The 22,712-nt window shown below is 41.3% G+C and overlaps 1 protein-coding gene across 1 annotated transcript in view; it reads left to right on the plus strand.

Annotated features, from left to right (window-relative positions):
* The first annotated feature begins 258 nt into the window (after positions 1–258).
* LOC139469519 (general vesicular transport factor p115-like) overlaps positions 259–22,712 on the plus strand; it is a 29,463-nt gene continuing 7,009 nt past the window's right edge. Inside the window, exons 1-18 of the mRNA XM_071251710.1 lie at positions 259–357; positions 1,714–1,800; positions 2,919–2,983; positions 6,819–6,892; positions 7,919–8,022; positions 8,582–8,740; positions 9,418–9,538; positions 9,985–10,175; positions 13,932–14,007; positions 14,741–14,805; positions 15,256–15,344; positions 15,783–15,937; positions 17,267–17,472; positions 17,840–17,950; positions 19,540–19,661; positions 20,372–20,553; positions 21,740–21,858; positions 22,192–22,330. Coding sequence (XP_071107811.1) covers positions 259–357; positions 1,714–1,800; positions 2,919–2,983; positions 6,819–6,892; positions 7,919–8,022; positions 8,582–8,740; positions 9,418–9,538; positions 9,985–10,175; positions 13,932–14,007; positions 14,741–14,805; positions 15,256–15,344; positions 15,783–15,937; positions 17,267–17,472; positions 17,840–17,950; positions 19,540–19,661; positions 20,372–20,553; positions 21,740–21,858; positions 22,192–22,330 — 2,164 coding nt within the window. The remainder of the gene's footprint in view (positions 358–1,713; positions 1,801–2,918; positions 2,984–6,818; positions 6,893–7,918; positions 8,023–8,581; positions 8,741–9,417; positions 9,539–9,984; positions 10,176–13,931; positions 14,008–14,740; positions 14,806–15,255; positions 15,345–15,782; positions 15,938–17,266; positions 17,473–17,839; positions 17,951–19,539; positions 19,662–20,371; positions 20,554–21,739; positions 21,859–22,191; positions 22,331–22,712) is intronic.

Genomic DNA, 22,712 nt, shown 5'->3' on the forward strand with positions numbered 1-22,712 from the left:
GGAAGTATAATTTAATGTTGAATGTATCTTCTAAAAACATCCTCCAATGTTCAAATGTATTGTAGTTATAAAATCAAATAATTTGCGTTTAAATATCTTTTGATCATATTGATATCTATTTTTTTTATGTTTTAATTTATCAAATTTCTTATTGATGAAAAACACTGAGATTAATTATTCTAAACTAACAAGCATTATACTTATAATGATTAGTTGTTAAATAAATGTCCTCAAGAAAACCTGCCACGTTGCGTGCGCATGCGCCCAACCCGGAAGCCACGACGGCAAAAGATGGACTACTTCCGAAATTTTCTTGGGACTCCTCAAGGAGGAGATCAACCAACTGGTGCAGAAACGGTAAACAGAAAAAGCATTATATCTGTAACATCTTCGTGACACCCCTTTCTACTTGTTTGTTCCAATAAATTATAGCCACACATTGCATTTTGACCGCTGCATCTGTAACCGATAGGAAGTTTACCAGTGGTGACATGTGTCAAGTTCCAAAGTTGATGTCATCCTAATTTCGTGATAACACTTTTGCCCTGTAGGAGAAGGGACACGGGGTCAATATGGTCATTTGATATTTGGTAGATGCCGAATTCCACTCTACAGCTTCTGAGCCTAATGTTCATGAAAACATACCAACGTTAATTGGAAGTCGAGAGTTTGTTTCTTTGCAACTTTGCCTGTAACAAACAGAAGGAATCATTGGTCCAATGGTCGTGAACTTCAATGTCTCTTCAATACATATGGGACGTTCTTGTCAACCTCAGATTGGTGTATGATAAACACAGATCAGGGTTAAGCAAGAGCTGTTATGGGTCCGACAGTCTAGACATTAAAGCATGGCCCAGAACACTATCTTCAAAAATTCAATGCAGATTGTGGTGACCTCTCATATTTTTTCTACCTAAAAAAATCCTGTGGGTTTGTGAATGAAATCAAAAGTTTATATTGTCTCCCTGATACATTCAGTACCTATACACATACCTACCACAACCTGAGGTACAGCCTGGGAACCAATTACTTCTTTCCCATTCACCTGGTATACAGGGCAAGATGTAGCGCTGAAGCATGTTTTTTATAATAAAGGAGTTGGTATCCCTAATACTCCTTATTGTGATTACATCCAACTTCTTAGGTCCGGGGAGGCACGGGTGGCCCAGTCGTCTAAGGCGCCGCGATTCGCTGTGCAGAGTTGCGTCCCTTGGGCACGCCAGAAACCTATGATTGTGGGTGCGAATCCCGGTTCGCCCCGATTATGTTTCTAGGTTTGTCAGCACCATACCCGTGCTCGTGGGTTTCACCGAAGTGGTAAACGTCTGAGACCTGCATCACTTAGGTCTTTCCTCCCACATTAAGCTGACACGCCGCGATATAACTGGAATATTGTTAAAAGCGGCGTTAAAACCAACTCACTCACTCACTCTTAGATCCGGGGTAGAATAGGTCTTCACCAACCCATGCTTGCCGTAAAAGGCGACTATGCTTGTTGTAAGAGGCGACTAACGGGATCGGGTGGTCAGACTCGCTGACTTGTTTGATGCATGTCATTGTATCCCAACTTAGTAGATCGATGCTCATGATGTCAATCACTGGATCCTATAGCTGGAATATTGCTGAGTGTGGCGTTAAACAACAAACAAAACAAAACATCCAACGTCTATAATGCCTATGTATTTTTGTATAGTTGCTATGTATTTTTCTTAGGTTGAGCGCCTGACAGAGCGAGCCACCTCCTCCACCTTGCTAGAAGACAGGCGTGGTGCAATCAGGGCCCTTAAATCTCTGTCAAAGGTAAGTAACTAAATGTCAATCAAATGTTTCATGATGTTTAGTATGTTATGTGCATCTATCATGTCTATTATAGCCTTTTTGCAGAGCCCTCTATACTATCACTGCCACTAGTCACAGCTCCCCTCTGTTAAGTGGCCTACACCCGTGCATGAAGTTGAACTTGCATCCACTTGAACGTGATGTTTACGAACAAGTGATGATTGTTGAGACTTTGAATACTCTTCCCGAGTTATTTGTTTTATTTTGTTAGTCAATTTCTGTTTCATTTTAACCATCGAAGGGAAGGTTGGATGCTTTTCCATTAATCTGCAATCTTGAACCATTCTGATTTAAGAAACAATGTAAATTCATCTGGGGAATATTATTTCTAAGTCAGTCATAAGCCTTTCACTATAATAGTATTCCCAAAGACTTACAAGATGGGAACGCTATTTTAGTGAAGTAACAAAGCAGAGTAACAAAGGTGTCATGGGCTGGGAAGGTCATAATGTTTTGTGAATCTGGACAATATATGAGTGCGAGTAAACTAATTCTCAGTTAGGCCATGGCTGATAGTGTTTAGTCACACCCTGATTGAATTGACAGCCTTCAGGTTTCGTTTTTCATCAAACTGGTCCAACATGTCCTAAGGACTGGTTTAGACCTTAATTTCACTTGTCCTCAAAGTTCTAGCTTGAATGAGGCAAAAATGTTTACTAAGTTTACATTTTCTGTCAGTTTTATTCAGTTCCAATTTGTAGCAATTTAAAAGCATTGAGAACTGGTTTAGAATTATAGCCCTCAAATGCTACTAGTCAATGATGATTACCATTATTGAATTTTTCTTGTCCTCAGCACAGTTTAGTTGTGTCGGGCTAGCGGACTGCTGAAACTTTGAACTACAATCGGTTCAATGACACCATGGTTCCATCAAAGAACTCTCATGACCTCACTATTTGTTTTAGCCCGAGCCTTGTCCGAATTACTGTTACAGGTTGAATGTGTAAAGTCAAACTAACATTTATGAAAGCTCATTTTGAATATTGATTTCACCTGCATCATTCCAGAACAGCTTGAATAAAAGTATTGATTAGAAAATTACATGAATTTATCAAACAAGTTTACCATTGTGTTTTCAGAAATACCGCCTAGAAGTTGGCACACAGTCTATGGGAGTATTGATCAATGTATTGGAACAGGACAGGTGAGTTGCCTGATTCAGTCATTTGCTACCATGGTTACAGGTGGTCAGGTATTTCTGAATTGGGCTAATGGTTTGTTCCACGCTATACTGGCCTGTTACTGGATCCTTTAACCTAGACCAACTTTTAGTCTATGAAATCTTATTACACAATACCCTTCTCGAAACAAGTAATTACCCGATGCTGATTTCATATGTGGAATAGAGCTAGCTAGAGCTGACTAGATATGCCTTTACGCCATACTTCACCAGTATTGACAACGCGCTGTTCTTGGATGGACAGTTCATCAGATCGTACCTTGGAGGATCGACAGTTTCGCCTCTTCTACAGATCTATACCCGAGGGATCTCCACTCGATGATACACATCAATGCATCGACACATGGACTACCATGTCAACAGTTCACAAGATTGTACCTCGGAGCATTGACAGTTTCACCTCTTCTACATTTTGATACCCCGAGGGATCACCACTCGATGATACACATTGATGGATTGACACATGGACTACCATGTCGACAGTTCACCAGATCGTACCTTTGAGGATTGACAGGATCGTCATCCTTCGTTTGGTTGCAGATGACAGAGGGATCGACAAATCGTCAGATCGCCATACTTCACCATTATCTACAACACACTGTTCTTGGATTGACAGTTCGCCAGATCGATACCCGAAAGTTCTCCACTCAACGATACACATTGATACATCGACACATCGTCCTATCAAGAGCTCGCCCGCTTGTATGACTTCACCTGCAGAAAGCCTTGTTGGCTGAGTGGGTTAGATTGCTGACTTTGTGTGCTGGCGATTAGGTCCCTTACTCTGGCTGTGTGGGTTCGAACCCCATAAAGTACGAGCATCTGTACTTTAATGAGAAGATGTTATCCCAAATATAACATTTGTTATAAAAAACAGACAAACAACAGATCATCCTCATCTTCACAATTCTTTTTTGTCGTATCGATACCGGAATGCACAGCGCTTTGTCCAGTGCCTAGAGGATGGAGTCCATTGTCTCTTCACCAGTTCTATATATTGCTGATCAACCTGGTAGGACAAGTCATCCCTCACTCATTCAAGACAAGAGTTGATGAATATCAACATTTTGTTTCGGTATATGATCCTACTGTTTTCTATGTCCCTTCAAGGCACGTTTCTGATACTACCACGCTTCCACATGGTCCCGATTACTCTGCTTCGTACGATCAGTCAACAGGTGAACTACAAGGCATGATGAAATCAGAGACCCTCCTGCAGTTGACTTTTCACCTTTGGTAGACAAGCCGAACCTAACAATATAGGCAAGACAAATACAGGGAGTGGCAAATGGATTAGCAGACGCCTTATCCAGATCAGCCAAACCATCACCAACAGAATGGAAGCTACACCTGTAGCATTCCAAAGAGCAATAAAAGAGAAAGGCTGTCCACTAATAGACCTATTTGCATCAGATAACATTGTGTCACCAGTGCCGGACCCACTAGCCTGGCCAGTCGATGTTCTCTCTATATCATGGGAGGGCCTAAATGCATATGTGTTTCCCCAACCAGTCTTGATACAACAGATACTACAACAGATCCTAAACACGAGCTGTCTACAACTGCTGTTGGTAGCGCCTTACTGGCCGACGAGAACTTGGTTCCAGATCTCGTGGAACTGGCACGGATTCCTATACTTAGACTTACATCTACTGCTACATCCTCACTCTAATCAGGTCCATTCAAGAACAGAATAATACAAACTTCACATATCAAGTGCAGTCTCGTAAAAGAGGATATTCTATTAGAGCAGCTAAGGCAGTCTCCTGAGTACTTCGTCTATCAAAGATAAATGGAAAGGTTTTCACCAGTATGCCAGATCCAAGTTTTTTTCTGCAGCAAAGCTACTATACCACAAGTAGCAGATTACCTATGTTAATTACGAAGTAGAAGGAATCTTAAACAAAAGGTTTGACACTGGGCACTTACTTGGTTGCTATACAGTTCTGTACCGACCGAGGTTTCCCAGACAAGCTCCCAGAGGGAGGGTATATATGCTCGTCTGTTGGGACTACGGTCTACGTCAATAGAAGCCACCATCCGGTGCGGCCATTTGTTTAAATGGTGTCCCGATCTTCTACCTGTTCACCTCTGTCTTGCGCAGGTGACAGAGGTGAGCTTTTTTTAAGCTGGAAACTTTGTTCTTGGGCATTTCCACACCAAGATCAAAGTAAAGAAGAAATGCATAGTGTGAGATAGGATAAGTATATAAATATGCAATATATTAGAAAGTTTACAATAATAATAATAATAATAAGAAGAAGAATGTTTGGTTAGGTATGTATGAATAATTGAGAATGTTTTGTTAGGTACTTATGAATATTTAAGAACTGACTTCCCTATTTTTTAGTCTATGGAGGAGGTATAAATGTGAAAAAACAGTGCACATACTGTGTAAGTCTGTGTAGACAACAGCACAAAATCAGTGGCATTGTTTAGCACAATAATGTACCACAAGCCCTGCATGTTCTGTTATCAGTGTTACTGTGTATCAGGAGTCCATTATGGGGCATGGCCTAATGTATTTGGGGTTTTATGGAAACACAATGCAAAAATCAAATTGCGTGGTTAGCCAATCAAATGCGACGGAATCTCTTCCGTATTATTATCAGGTAAACATTGGAACAGTATAAACATCTTAAAACGGAAACAGCTAGACGACCTCTCTGTTCACAGAAGAGTGTCCCAGTATTAAGAAAAATAAATAATATATCGTTTCCCTATCATAATATTGCTGATCATATTTGAATATTGCCTACAAATTTCAGCTGTCTCCCAGACCCTAGAGAATAAATCATGTGGAATCAGACTATTCCCCTTATGTATATACTTATCCTGACACAGCAGTATGTAATATTCGTTCTGGCTTCGATCATATAACAGTGTAGAACATTGTGAAAAAAATCATCACCAGAACACACCCTCCGACCACTGTTATGGAGGGATAAGTTAAAAAAAAAGCAAGGAGTCCAATTCAAGTCTAAAATGATTTGGCAAGCCTAGATGGTCTCAGCTCAAGACATTAAGGATTGTTCTGGGCTTTATTTGGATATTATTATCTTTGGATTTTGTAGATATGTACTTTTAAATAAGATAACTTATTTCTAGGACTAAATGTCACTCTACTACAAATCTTTTAGTGTTCATCTGTTTACAAATGACTAAAATGAATCATTCTCAAACAACTTCCTAATTGTCAACACAATCACAAATGACTAGTATGTGACATCATCTACAGAAGACCACCTTTGTGGTCTAGTGGTAGAGTGTCCACCCGGAGAGCGGAAGGTCCCCATACCAAAAGATGTTAAAAGATGGTACTTGTTTTTACCCTGTCTGGCACTCGGCATAAAGGGGCTAAAACAAGGACTGGTTGGCTCGGAGTCAGTATACTGTGACTGAGTGGGGTATTCATGTTAAACTGTGGCATGGTATCTCAGTGAGCTAGCGCTATAAATCGGCATAAGTCCAGACTAGTACAAGCAGCCACATGCACGCACGCACATTGCTATATAAGTGCAATAATCTTGGACACGACGTTAAACCCAATTTCACCTCACCTCACCTCACCTCATCTACAAAAAAGCAAGCTAAGTAGGTTGTTCAGGCAAAACTGTGCACAGAGGATGAAATACAAAGTCATTTCTGACATTCTCATATTGATGTGGCCAATCTTTTTACAATTTATCGAGTTATAAACACAAAATTTTCTCTTCTTAGCCAGTCAAATTGATGATGTTGATTGAAATAACACCAAATTCTTGAATATATTTATGGACTGGTTTGATTTGTGTTTCAGAAATGATGCTGAGATCACAGGGTATGCTCTGGACACGTTGTGCAATGTCATGTCCAACGAGCCGTCAGAGGATGGTAGGTAGAACATGCAGTTAGCATCATTCTCAGTCCAAATTCAGCCTTTACTGATAAAGTGGCTCAGCCACACGTCGGAACGTAGAAATGAATTTGTAACACCCAGTGTTTGTTAAAATATATATTGGTATATATTTGTGGTCATGATTTCTGTGGGTACCCAATAGTAACTAAGTTCTCTGATACTGTGACTTTGTGTAAATCTGCATTACAATTTACACTCCAAATGACTCTTACTCACTACCCCTGGAGGGACTCAGTGTCAGGACCCCAGCAATCCAGGACTACATGTGTCCCCGTTGTCGGATACTTTCTCTCTCACCACTGAAGGTCCGGGTTAGAATAAGTCCTCAGCAACCCATGCTTGTTGTAAGAATCGACTAAAGGGATCGGGTGGTCCCGGGGTAGAATAGGTCCTCAGCAACCCATGCTTGTCGTAAGAATTGACTAATGGGATCGGGTGGTCCCGGATTAGAATAGGTCTTCAGCAACCCATGCCTGTCGTAAGAATCAACAAGTGGGATCAGATGGTCCCGGATTAGAATAGGTCCTCAGCAACCCATGCTTGTCGTAAGAATCAACAAGTGGGATCAGATGGTCCCGGATTAGAATAGGTCCTCAGCAACCCATGCTTGTCGTAAGAATCAACAAGTGGGATCAGGTGGTCCCGGATTAGAATAGGTCCTCAGCAACCCATGCCTGTCGTAAGAATCGACTAATGGGATCAGATGGTCCCGGATTAGAATAGGTCCTCAGCAACCCATGCTTGTCGTAAGAATCAACTAATGGGATTGGGTGGTCAGGCTCGATGACTTGGTTGATGCATGTCATCGTAACCTAATTGCATAGATCGATGCTCATGACATCAATTACTGGATTGTCTGGTCCAGACGCAATTATTTACAGACCAGTGTCATATAGCTGGAATATTGCTGAGTGTGGCACTAAGCAACAAACGATGCTTGTGCTGACTACATGAGGAATATTGCTGATTGATGTTTCATAATGTTCACGCTGTGTTTGCAGATGATGAAATGCCATCACACGTTCCAAGTGAACTAGGTGGTCAGTTTACAGAAATCTTCATCAAGCAGTCAGAGAATGTGTCGCTTCTGCTCTCTCTGTTGGAGGTAAGGATCGTTGTGAATTAACCTGCGCTTGTCAAGCTTAATATTTTATAATGGAGTAGTATCTACTATCTTGACTTTCAGTAGCTTCATCTGTCTATGAATGGACCGCCTACATAGTCAAGTGGATGGAGAGAGGAAAGTTGATGGTTCAGTCACTAGCCGTGTAATACCAAAAGACAATAATAGATGGTACTTTGTTACCATGCCTGGCCATTGTCATTAAGGGGATAAATCCGTGTCTGTGTGGGGTATCCATGTTTAACTGTGGCTTGGTATCTCAGTGTTATATTGTCATTAGCCTGGACTTGTGCTGATTGTAAGAGGCAACTTAACATGCTTCATGGATCGGGCGTGGTGACTTGGCTGACTTGGGGCATCATACTCCAATGATTGTTGCTACTATTGTCAATCGCTGGAATGTCTGATCCAGACTTTTATTTACAGTTTGATGACATATAGCTGGAATATTGCTGAATGCAGCATTAACCAAAACAATACTTTACTAACTGCCCCTGTGATGTTGGTGTTAACATTGGTCAACCTGTTTCCTCCAATGTAGGAGTATGACTTCCATGTGCGCTGGCCGACGGTGAAGCTGCTGACCGTCCTGCTGACCAACAAGAGCAAGCACCTGCAGGAATGCATCCTGGTCAGCCCCATGGGCGTGTCCAAACTCATGGACCTGCTGTCGGACAGCCGTGAGATCATCAGGAATGATGTGAGTATATGGATCCAGCACCTCAGGACAGAATGTTGTGTTGTGAGTAGGATTGCGGTGCCAGTGTATGGAGACAGACACATGATAGAGAAACTCTTTGGGAGATGTGACAATATGACCGCACATGTATCACTACAATATTACATGTCTCTATTGGGGTGAAGTTTTATTTTGATACTGTATTAACACAAATTTATAAATATCAACACTTAATAAATAATTCAATACCGCAGACACATTTACTAAGGGAAGGATGGACATTTAAAAGACAAATACAATCTTAAATATTTACTGGATCTACCTAGATCATAATTAGCATCAAATGTCAGGTCTACAAAGGTAATTTTTATCTGAGTCTGTAAAAATTAATCTTAATATTTGATATGTTGTGGTACTTCTGAGTCAATATATTGATACTAAATTTCCAATAATAATAATGTATGCATTTGTATAGTGCAGCATTCACTGTTATTATTTATTTTAATGAGAGAAATTTGAAGAACTATTTCTTGGCTTTCTGTTTTCCGTTTTGCTCATCGATATTAGTAGGGTTAACTCATGTTTGCTGAAATACCCTCTTGAGATTCCAGTGTAGAATTTGTCTCAGATACTTTATGCCTGAAGAAGCATTAAGCTCGCTGACCTACGTTCAACTGACCTTTCTTCTGATTGTGCAGGCGCTGTTGTTATTGATTCAACTCACGAAGGGGAACGCCAACATTCAAAAGATTGTTGCATTTGAGAATGCATTTGAACGTCTAATCGAGATCATCCGAGATGAAGGCAACAGTGATGGTGGTAGGCACAGATCAGGGCACATGTACATTTTCATCCGTGTGGATTCAGGGGGTCAAGTCAGTCCCAAATACATGCTTTACTCAAAGGGGATGCAATGGCCACAATGATTGCTGAATGAAAAGTAGTATTGGTAATTGATTGGATTGGGAGACAGCTATTAGCAGTTAAAGCCCCGTAATCAGGGGCTATATGGCACCACAGGTGGCCGTGTGTGGTATTTCGCTGGACAAATGTTTTAGCTATTCCAGGATCCGCATGTCAAGGGGATAATTTCAGATTTAACCCTGACTATGGCCCTCTGTCTGTCAGCAAACACCTCATTATTATACATTTTACAAACATTTTCTGACTATGTGAACCTGACTAAAGACATTTGTCGTTTCATTGCAATGATACAAGCTTCGCCATTCAGTTTATATGTCTAACATTTCAGTTTTCTTTTTCAGGTATTGTCGTGGAAGATTGTCTTCTCTTGCTTCTTAATTTACTCAAGAACAACGTTTCAAATCAGAATTTTTTCAAAGAGGGTAGCTATGTTCAGAAGCTAGAGCCGTATTTTGAGTTGGACGCAGGTCAGCAGAGCACCCAGGGGGGCTGGTCAGCTCAGAAAGTTACCAACATTCACCTGATGCTGCAAGTGAGTTGACGTTGTGACCACTAACACAACTAACAACCCGGTGTGCTCAGAATTTTGGTGGAGATGGGTCAACTTTTGGTGGATGGGTCTTGTTTTGAATAAAGCAAAGGTTTATTGGAACTAGGGCCAGACTTCTTTTTTCAGTTTACAGATTTTTGGCCCAAATATTAAGGCCGGTAGGTTAAAAAAACGTAATAATTATTATTTATTTAATTTCAAATATTTACTTTGATTTCCTCAAAATGTTGAAGTAGATAAGGAGGGAAAACATTGGGATGTGAGGAAAAGGGATTTGTCATAATTTGTTATGTTTTGAAGTTTGTTAGAAGCTTTGTCAAAACATCTCACTTTGAACCTAATTCTGACTATTTGAAATATTGTATGTCAATCCAAGGAATATATCTAAATAATTTTCTGCTGATGAAACTTGAACATTTTCACTTGAACATTTTCACATGGTCTGATACAGAGAAATAGATAAAATTGCAGGCGAGCTACACTGTCTAATGGTTTTCCTTTATATCTTGTAACTTGTATCTTGTATCAGTTTGAACCCAGTACTGTGTGACTCTTGCTGTTGTAGAAGTTTAGAGAAACATATACATATTTATGAATTGATATGTCTGGCAATAAGCCTTAATGATTGGTTCCAATAAACCTTTGATTTCTACAGATATGGTATAAGTGCTATTTAGCATGGAAAAGCATGAGTTAATAGTACTAGGCTTCTCCAATAATGCTTTGTCCTATTTGGGAACATGAACATAAAACAGTTCTGCATGGATTCCATTGTGGACTAAGTCTCCCCAGATGTGTCTGGGTTCTGTTACAATGTCTGGCATCAGCTTTGTGCCATTAACACCAAATTAATTGTTTCTGTCCCAAGTGATGTCACTGTCAACCCAGAGTAGCAAACAGTTTGTGATGTCAGACAATGGCTACCATTGTATTGTGAATTACAGTGATTTTGTACAACTTCTAGAAGCTAGGGGACAATTCAAATTTTCAGCTGAATGATCAGCTTTTGGTATGTTTAGACAGTGTAAGAAAGAACTGACTACTTTAGTCAGATATGTCCATTAGAGAGTCGTGAAGGTATTATTGGAAGACCCCTGGTAGTAAGCATGGAGTACTTTGCTGACAATTCTTGTTGATGTTTTCCCACTGTTCTTTCCCCTTTCTGTGTGTATGTAGCCGGGGGTATTGACATCAGATGTCCAGTTATATATGTCTAGACATTCCCACCTTAGCCACATGTATGTAATGTGAGTAGGACGTGATGGTTACCATGGTTATCATGTAGGTCTGGGTTGTTTCATTTGAATTTTGCATTCAGCTCTTAAAGTCAGATCATAATGGAAATGTAAAATGGTTGAACAAGAAGTACCTTTTTATGATTCGCATATCATGCTTATCAATTCCACTAGCCAGAGTTAAATGGACTAAGAATTTTGTGTGTGTATTTATATATATATATATAGGATTATGGGTGGCCGTCACAAAGCGGTGCTAAACCCAACTCGCTTACTCACTCTCTCTGCATGGGGTGTGGGTTGGGGGGGGGGGGGGGGGGGTGTTGCTGGTGGCCATCACAAAGTGGTGTTAAACCCAACTCGCTAACTCACTCTCTTTGCATGGTGACTTGTTTCTAATTCTGTGTTTGTTGATCAGTCCTGACTGTTCTGTCATCATAGATCTGTCATTAGCATGTGTCTTGCTCATCATCATCGTCATTGTCATCATTTTAATCATTTTCATCATCATCATTTCCCCTTTACCTTCTTCCTACTGTTTATTTAATTTCTCTTCGATCAACTTTCAATTGATTTTATTGTCTCTACTCAAAGGTTTCATGTATCCTAGCACGATTTTAGAGAGTCATTGTACGAATGTGAATAGTGTATATTGTATGTACTTGCTGGGAAATGTGTTTGTCAGAGGAGCTTACGTTGCCATGGTTACTGTCAATAAGTTCATTTTGATTTCATTTTTCTGGAACAGTGCTTTGTTTTTTGTTTTATTGATTTTTACTGTTCATTTCAGCATTTTTTTTATGAATTTAATTTTGCGAGTCCACTAAAATTCTGGCTCCGCACACATGTAGCATTGGTTGCTTGGTAACAGTGGGTTGGCAAGGTGATGATGCTGTGCAGGCTACTATGTTGTTACCATGGTAACATGCCTTTCCTAGTAACCTGTACAGCCCACTGGTCCCTGTCAAGTGCTTCTCCCATGATTCCCAGCTTAGTTCCGTTAACAACTCATCATGATGATGCTTCAAGCATTAATCCTCCCCCAACTCACCCAACTCACCCTCGTTCACCATCATGGACTCATGCTGCTGCTTGTCACAAGATACTCACTCCCACTGTACAGCTAACTGCTGCTTAGTGTTGTCCCTTGCTGAGATAACAAATGAAGGCCATCTGTTTATTTTTCTTCTATACTTATCATTTTTAGTCACTCTGTAGTGATGAGCTGCAGTTCTAAGAACTTACTCCAATCATATGTTGTCACAATACTAACATATTGTTATAGTTATTCTAAGCCCTAACATCGTCGCCGTGGTCTAGTGGTAGGGCATCCGCCTGGAAAGTGGAAGGTCCGGGGTTTGACCCCCGGTGGCGTCATACCAAAAGACTTTAAAAGATGGTACTTGTTGTTACCCTGTCTGGGGCTCGGCATTAAGGGGCTAAAACAAGGACTGGTTGGCTCGGAGTCGGTGTACTGTGTCTGAGTGGGATGTTCATGTTAAACTGCAGCATGGTATCTCAGTGAGCTAGCACTATAAATCGGCATCAGTCTGTGCATGCAAGTCGCTGTATAAGTGCAATAATCTTGGATGCAACGTTTAACCCCGTTTCACCTCACCTCATCATACAAATCGTAGAACTGGATCTGTCATGTAATACTTAGAAACGAACATTATTGCTAGGGACCTGTGTCATGACCACTTAATGTTTGTTTTCTAAAGCAGCAAACATCCCAGCTGTCCTTGTCCAACTATTCCTTCCTGCTGCTCAACCCCGTTTCTTCTGTCAGTGTTCTCCAATTCCACCAGATCATCCAACATTGTCAGTTCTTTTCACATCACATCAACATCTTCATTTGAACTGCTATCAGATCTGTCCTAGCGTCTTCAGTTCTAGATCCATCACATTACCATCTTCAGTTCTATTGCTATCACAACAGTGGAACATCTTTAGTTCAAGATGTTCCAGTTCTCGATCATCATCAACTTCTTCTTTTCCAAGAGAAACACCTCATTGAGTCATCTTTCTTTACAAATATATCCTTTCAGTGTTTTGATCTGCTTTCAATTTTGACATTGCTTGGAGTTGTGTCATATCTGCTTTTGAGCTGTTTTCTTTGTTAGCTGTTTTTCACTAGCATTACCAATATAAACAACAGATTGATATGTTTGGTAAGGGGTGATCGAGTAGCCTAGAGGATAAAGCGTTTGTTCTCCACGCTGAAGATCGGTGTTCGATTCCCGACATGGGTACAATGTGTGAAGCCCATTTCTGGTGTCCCCTGCTGTGATATTGCTGGAATATTGCTAAAAGCGGTGTAAAACCATTCCCACTCACTCACTATGTTTGCTAAGCATTAAGTTTAAAGTATATTTTTGTGCAAGTGAAATGGATAATTTGGTTGATTCTTCACACAATGATAAATACTGTCAAGCAAGACTGCACTGCAACCAACGGGGAAGGGTTACTATGTGTATGTATGACATGTGGCCGTCTCTTGTAGTTGGTACGAACAATGGTTTCTCCCAACAACCCTCAGCAGCAGACGACTTCCTGTCAGAGGGTCATGAACTCATGTGGTAAGTGGTATCATAACTAAAAAACGTTTTACCATGTGTAGGTCAATGTTTATATCAAATACTAGATTTCCAATTTTATAATGTTAAATAACTGAGTTCTATTTTGTATAGAGATACCTTAACAATAAATTGTTTTGACCGTTCCTTGTGTTAAGTAATATGGCATTAAACAAACAAAATCAACATGACAGTCTGCTAAAAATAGTTTTAAAGATTGTGGAAAGGATCTATTGATACACATATGGGTTGGTGAAAACATACCCATTTCCCCCTCAAACATTAATTCAAACTTGAATCCAAATGCGAAACAAAATATTTTTACAAGCTGTCATTATGAACAGTTATCAGTTATTTATGGATAAGGACATACAATAATGCAAATAAATAGTGTCACCGATATATGTGAAATTTGAAAGGAAAGCATGATAATAATTGAGCATTAGTGTATTGATTGATAACAAAAGATATATTCCACAATTTTCCTTCAGTTCTGCGGTATACATTTTCTGCAAATCTTTCCACGATCGGAATAGCAGAGTTCGTCTCGAACTGCCATATGGTTGCATACATCAAATACAAGCAGGAACTAGCATATCTAGCGGCAGAAGGATACTGACAGCTGTCAAAGGATCATCGATCTATACACATATGGGTTACACAAACCAAATACAGCCTGAAACTAGCTTGGACAACCGTAAATTTAGATTTGACAGCATTTATTTGTTTAATGCAGGGCTTCTGAAGAAGTTGTGCTCGATATTGATGGCTAGCGGTGTCCCTGCAGATGTCCTGACAGAGGTGAGTCTGCTAGTCTCACTCTCATTATTGTAGACTTTGAAATTGGATCCCCTAGTTCCATCAAAAGGTTAAAATGATAATAAATAAATTGCCAGTGATTCCATGGCATTTGATTGGCAAAACCAAGCCAGTTTCTAATCAAAAATAGGCCACTCCCACTCACGGACTACTGTTTCCTGATTGGATGATAATACAATGGGCTGGACTTTAGTTGAATTATTGCTCTGAACAATATGTCACCGATTTTGTATTGGTGTCTTGAGTTTTTTGTCACTAATTGAATAAGCAGTTTGTGAATTTATTATTGTATAAATAAATATATATAATAATGACTTCAATATGTTTTTACTGTGCAAATTTACACAGTGTGCACACTGGTTTTTACGTGTAAACCTCCATGAACAGTCACAATTTTTATACCTGAACTTACTGTGTTTGTTTTGTCTGCAGACAATCAACACTGTGTCGGAGGTTATCCGAGGGAACCCAGCCAACCAGGAATACTTCGCCTCAGTTCTTGCTCCCTCAAACCCACCCAGGTAGGCCACTGCATGACCCCGGTCTATAGCGACATACCTGAATATCCCCTGAAACAACTCTCCCATGTTAGGGATGGGAACCACTGGAGCTTATTTTAGGTGGTAAAAATGGCTGCAGTTTGTGGATTTTTTTTTGGTTTTTTTTGGTCCCTACCACAACTGATCTGGCTGATTTGGTGTGTCATCTAGTCTGTTGAACTGACTGTGAAACAAATATATTCTATACAGCTTCTAATATATATTCTAATACAACTATTAGGCTCTAATACCACTGGCCACTGCATTAAAACAGAAGTACACTTTGAGCCAGTGGTAGTTGGAATACCTGTAATACCATAAAGCCATAGCATTCAACCTCATTTGCTCATTCACTGATTTCGAGTTTCTGGAATTGAGTACAAATGACAATGTTTGTTTATTGTTATCGACTGTTTCCAGACCGGCCATTGTTGTGTTGCTGATGTCGATGGTGAATGAGAAGCAGCCCTTCCTGTTGCGGTGTGCGGTGTTGTACTGCTTCCAGTCCTTCCTGTACAAGAACGAAGTGGGGCAGTCCCAGATTGTACAGACTCTCCTCCCCACCACGGCAGACGGTGAGAGACATGGTGTTAGTTACATATCGGTGGTGCTGTGTAGAGGGCTATACACACATTGTGTTAGTTACATATCGGTGGTGCTGTGTAGAGGGCTATACATACATTGTGTTAGTTACATATCGGTGGTGCTGTGTAGAGGGCTATACACACATTGTGTTTACTAAGGAAGAGAATTTATGGATGTCACCTTTTTATTATGAGGAACACAACGTTTCGGAATATATGCTTACTCCTTTATCGGGTGAATGAATGATATGTGGCAGAGAGCATATATATGTACATTGTAAGGAGAATAAAATTAATATGATAACAAAATGTGGAAACTAACAAGGGGTGGAAACTAACAACGGAAGTCAACAGATAATTGGTGCTGATAGGTGATCAGCAATAGACAATGGAAGCCAACACTTTACCGTAAGTAGCGCTGATAGTTATGGACAACTGGAAGCCAGGACTAAACTATCACTGATTGGTAAATGGCAATGGACAATGTGCAAACAGGAGGCTCGGGGTACTTAGCACTGATAGGTAAAGGGATAGAAATAGCAATGCGCAAATGGAAGCCTTCTAGATAATTGGCGCTGACAAAGATCAGAGCAGTAAGTCCCCATCACAAGGCAGATATGTTCCCTGGTCACGGTTGATGGCTGGCTGGTGTCTCCTGATGTCAATGGCCTCGTGTAGTTTTGTTTGTCGCCAGTTGTTGTTGTTGGTAGACAGGACTTTGGTTCCTTCCCACATGATGTTATGGTCTTGGTTCTTGAGGATCTGTTTGGAAACAGCAGATTTCAGGTCTAGTTTGTTAACAGAGGTCGGATGTACTTTGAGTCTGCTGTTAAGGGGTCTTAGGGTTTCTCCAATGTACAGGTGGCCACAGATGGAGGGGATCTGGTATATACATCCTCGGGGGTTGGGACTTACACTGCTTGTGCCTCTGCTATTGACTTGTAGATGGGTCTTGATTGACTTGACACTGGAAAAGGTGACATCTATATTGGCTTTGATTTTGATGAAGCGGGAAATCTGATGAGCGACAGGGTAGGAAATGGTGATTCTGATGGGGGATGGGGCTGATGTGGGTCTGGGATGAGAGTTCTTGAGGGTCTTGTGGATGGTTTTGGAGACTAGGTGGGCAGGGTGACAGGTGTGGAACATGAAGGTTACTTATAATATTGATCACTGGTTGGTTTGGTACAGACTGGATTATTTACAGGCAGCTATGATATAGCTGGAATAATGCTGTATGGAGTGTTAAACATGCAACAAATGATGTAGAACAGTACCATCCAGAATAAGCAGATGTTTCAGTATCGATTTGTGTTGTAGTGAACACCATCACAGCTGGTCAGTTGCTGTGTGGAGGTCTGTTCAGCGGAGACTCGCTGTCAAACTGGTTTGCCGCGACGGCCATGTTGCATGCCATCCTGGAGAACCCCACCCAGAAGGAGCAGCTGCTCCGTGTCCAGTTAGCCACCTCCCTTGGCAACCCCCCCGTCTCCCTGCTGCAGCAGTGCTGCAACATGCTGGCACAGGTAGGCCCAGGAATATATACTGCTCAAAAGATGATAAGGAGCACCCGATTCGTTCATATTAGTATAGTATGCCATCTAACACAAACCGTTAGCACAATAATAGCCACAAAGAAACACTAAAGTGTGCAAACACGCAAAGGATTCAGTAATTAACACTCAGACTCAAGCAGTAGTTGGTTGGAACATCTTCTTCATCAAGACCTCACACAGCTCTTTCTCACTGTCAAGAAGAAGCAGTAAATGCTTTAAGGGGTATTGCAGGATAAGTATTCAAGTATAAAAATCTGAAGGATTTTACATGAACATTTATAAGAACTGTTTCCTTCCACGGAGTGTGTTCCTGTACAAGTTGTGTTTGTTTCCCCAGGGTGGCAAGGTGCAGACACGGATCGGGCTACTCATGCTGATGTGTGGCTGGATGTCTAACTGCACCATCTCCGTCTCCCACTTCCTGTCCAACTCTGCCAACGTGCCTTATGTATCCTTCAGCCGTATACACCACCACACTGGTGATAACACCTGCCGTATTCACTACCACACTGGTGATAACACCTGCTGTATATACAACAGCACACTGGTGATAACACCTGCCCTATACACCACCAGCACACTGGTGATAACACCTGCCATATACACCACCACACTGGTGATAACACCTGCCATATACACCACCACACTGGTGATAACACCTGCCATATACACCACCACACTGGTGATAACACCTGCCGTATACACTACCACACTGGTGATAACACCTGCCGTATACACTACCACACTGGTGATAACACCTGCCGTATACACCACCACACTGGTGATAACACCTGCCATATACACCACCACAATGGTGATAACACCTGCCATATACACCACCACACTGGTGATAACACCTGCCGTATACACTACCACACTGGTGATAACACCTGCCATATACACCACCACACTGGTGATAACACCTGCCGTATACACCACCACACTGGTGATAGCACCTGCCGTATACACCATCACACTGGTGATAACACCTGCCGTATACTCCACCACACTGGTGATAACACCTGCCATATACACCACCACACTGGTGATAACACCTGCCATATACACCACCACACTGGTGATAACACCTGCTGTATACACCACCACACTGGTGATAATACCTGCCGTATACTCCACCACACTGGTGATAACACCTGCCATATACACCACCACACTGGTGATAACACCTGCCGTATACTCCACCACACTGGTGATAACACCTGTCTTTAGACCACCACACTGGTGATAACACCTGCCGTATACACCACCACACTGGTGATAACACCTGCCGTATACACCACCACACTGGTGATAACACCTGCCGTATACACCACCACACTGGTGATAATACCTGCCGTATACTCCACCACACTGGTGATAACACCTGCCATATACACCACCACACTGGTGATAACACCTGCCGTATACTCCACCACACTGGTGATAACACCTGTCTTTAGACCATCACACTGGTGATAACACCTGCCGTATACACCACCACACTGGTGATAACACCTGCCGTATACACCACCACACTGGTGATAACACCTGCCATATACACCACCACACTGGTGATAACACCTGCCGTATACACCACCACACTGGTGATAACACCAGCCATATACACCACCACACTGGTGATAACACCTGTTATATACACTACCATACATTGTGATATCACCTGTCATATGTACTACCACACATGGTGATAACGCCAGCCAAATATACCACCACACTGGTGATAACCCTGTACTATTGGAAGCTCTATGACATCTATCCCGCTTCACTTAATTTAGAGCCCTTACAGCGTTAGAAATTGGCACTAGTCCTGTAGTCCTTGACAAACTGCCCAGTAGTTAAGGTATCATAAGGACTAGTAAATATTTGCCATTTTTAAGTGTTTTGCAATATGTTATCATATGTTAGTTTCTACCCCTGCCCCAGGAATTACGACCTCTGACAGTTGTAATATTGCTGACTGACAAGACACCCCCCCCCCCCATCAGTCTTTGTTACGTATGTCCTTGACCCTGTCAGCTGATATCCCAAGTGTCCGGCTCTGATGGGGACGAGCAGGAGACATTGGTCCAGGGATTGTGTGCCATCCTTCTCGGCATTTGTATACTCTTCAATGATGATCAGACAGATTCTTTCACCAAGTGAGTAGCGTTGCATGTGATCACATTGTGTTGAGTGTCTTCATGATACTTTGGAGGGCATGTGTTGGTTTATGGTTATGAACATACAAGCTTCCAATCGATGACTTAATGGCTGCCTAACTAGTCGCTTTTTCTTTAGTAACCTTTTCTGAATATATATCGGTTTCAATTAAATGATCTACTCCCTTGCACCATGCTCCCTTAACATTAACAGAGTTTACATATTTGAGCATTCAACTTCTTTAGCTGGTTAAAGAATTCACGGCAAACATAATTTCACCATTTTAGCTCAAATTTTGTGTGGCCAGAGGTCTACTGAACCTGACAAGCATTTCCATGAGTTGTGTCCCTTAGCTGTTGGGTTTACTGAAGTGGGTATTCCAGGTCTCCACATGGGGATTCTGGGTTACAATAGGTCCCCAACAACCTATGCTGGTCTTGAGATGCAACCAATCAGATCAGTGGCTTGGTTCATACGTGTCCTCCAACCAGGGCGATGGGGAATGTTGCTCACAATATCGATCACTGGATTGTCGAGACGCTGTCATACTGCTGGAATATAGCTGAGGGGGCGTTAAACAACAGACAAATAAACTGTGTTAAAAGTCTCTTTTGAGTTTCTACTGATACCAAATCTACCACGATTACAGACATTTATCTATAACTGAAACAGGATTAATCTGCGACACTTCCTATATTATGTTTTCTAGGTCCTCGCTTCGTCAGATTATTGAAAAACGAATCGGACTGGAGGCCTTCACCGATCGACTTTCCCAGGTGTTGAAGCATGAAAGTTATACAAGGGCTGCCAAGAGGCCCCACCTCAACCACAAGCAGCCTAATGAGGTTCTGTTTGATTATGAATACACAAGGCTATTCAAATACTTAGAAAGTAAGTTTATAGTATATTGGCCATTGTGTAGCTCATTATGCAGCTAGCTGGTGACGTGTTGTATGTACCTGATTCCCTATACTGTTGTCAGGATGTTCATCTTACCTCACACATGAATGTTGGAGTCTGATTGGCTGAGACCCTTCCTATTTACCAAGTCACCTGCTATCTTGTAAAGTATGTCTTATTTTCCCTGCTTGCAACTGCCGAACTGTTGGTATTACATTTTCAACATACCAATGGCAATTTTGTATCACAAATTACTGATTCTCCGGATATTTACAATATTTTCTGAATGAAATAGAACTTGGAGAAATAACTCTTAGTTTCTGTTCTGCCGTCTGCTATTTTTCGATGAATGTTAAAAATTAACGTTGTGGGTAAATGCTTAACTGTGGTTTTCTTACTAGTTTGGACCAAACCATGCATGCACAAGACATACTAGGAATATTGTTCAGTGTGTGGTTACATAAATTTGTTGTGAACAGGTTTCTCGGGTGTTACTCTATGATAGGATATGTTCCCCTCGCGCTTACTTTATGTTCACCACAACAACAGAATAGTAATATAATTAGATGTGTGTCATATTACAGGCTTCGAAGTTAGGCTGCCTATGACAAAGTTAAAATGTGTTCCATGTCCCTGAAGTGCACACTTAGAAATAATTAATTTTCCAACCAAAATACCAAAATTTGTGATATAATTACTTTCAGAGAAGTAAATTGGACAAATATGTGCATATAAACACTCACGATCTGATACGTATCGCGATACTTGCATGTGCATTAATCTGTGGTGCGTAAGCCATCTTTTTCATAAACAGGATAGTCAAATACCTGGCACACTAATGATTAACAGTTGGCAGTGTCAGGTCCATACTCATTTTCACTAGTAATTAGTGTTTGGTGTAACACTTTTTCAAGAAAACATTTAAAGTAAGAATCGATCATTTTTACTTAGTGTGCGACTGTGATTGATACTTGTATCGAGAAGTAAAAAGTCGCAATCCACTGATGCATCAGTGTATGGTCCCACCACTAGTTATTTTATGAAGTATTTTCAGCTTAGCTTACTAACACAAACAATGTTACTGGACTCGGGCTTCTGACTAGTGGTTTGAGTTGAAGACTGCCCTTAGCAAACCTCCCTCCAACTGTGTCAATGGTGGTGTTGTGTCATATTACAGATGAAGTTTTACGAAATTTATCGGACGACAGCAGCACACCGGAGGGAACCAAGAAGGCAGCTAGTATACACGAACACGAGAAGATCGTGGAAAAGTACAAGGGGCTTATTACAGAACAGGTGTGTGAAGCGGCTGTCCATGTACCAGGTGTTCCTGCCATGGGACGTTTCACGTTTGTATGCTACTCACCTGGTGTGTGTGATGGGGCTGGGGCTGGTGGGGTTTTATGATTGTATTTACATAAAGGTATGTACCTGTGCATGTTCACTGCATACACCGTGTTTAAAGTTTTCATGATATGCCTACCTCACGTATCAATACACATTGTGAACCTTAAGACACAATATAAACCATGTAATGCATGATACAGATGTATGTAGCGATTGGAGAGGTATGGGGCTGGTACTGATTTTCTATTACATCATGTGACCCTGTACTCCCTCTGGTGGCAGGATCAGCAACTACAGCAGGTTCGGCAAGAACTAGGAGAGGTCCAGACTAGCTATACGTTTGCAAATAAAGAATTGGCCGAACTCCGAGAACAGGTGCAGCAGTTGAAGGACCAGAACGCTCTCTACAAAGCCAAGAAAGGTGAGAAGCTCCCTTCGTCCACATCCCTTTAGGGATGATGTGTCCCCAGAATCCATGCTTGTTCCTCTGTGGGGTTTATGGGCCAAAATGGGTCCCCAGGTATGTTTGTTCCCTCTTTGGGGATTCCAGGGCAGATTGAGGATCAGGTGGTCACAGTGTGTTACCTGGCTGATTGAGGATTGTGTGTTACCTGGTCTTCCCCATGAAAGACTTCTCCCAGTTACAACTAGAGAACATTGATGTCATCTGGACCTTCACCTCACATGCCCACATATTGTCATGAAAGAGCGATGTAAGATCTGGGGTAGAATATGTCCAGGGCAGATTGAGGATCAGGTGGTCACAGTGTGTTACCTGACTGATTGAGGGTCAGGTGGTCACA

The sequence above is a fragment of the Haliotis cracherodii genome, unplaced genomic scaffold (genome assembly GCF_022045235.1).
Source record: "Haliotis cracherodii isolate W230 unplaced genomic scaffold, xgHalCrac1.p SCAF_2, whole genome shotgun sequence".
NCBI classification, from domain to species: Eukaryota; Metazoa; Mollusca; class Gastropoda; order Lepetellida; family Haliotidae; genus Haliotis; species Haliotis cracherodii.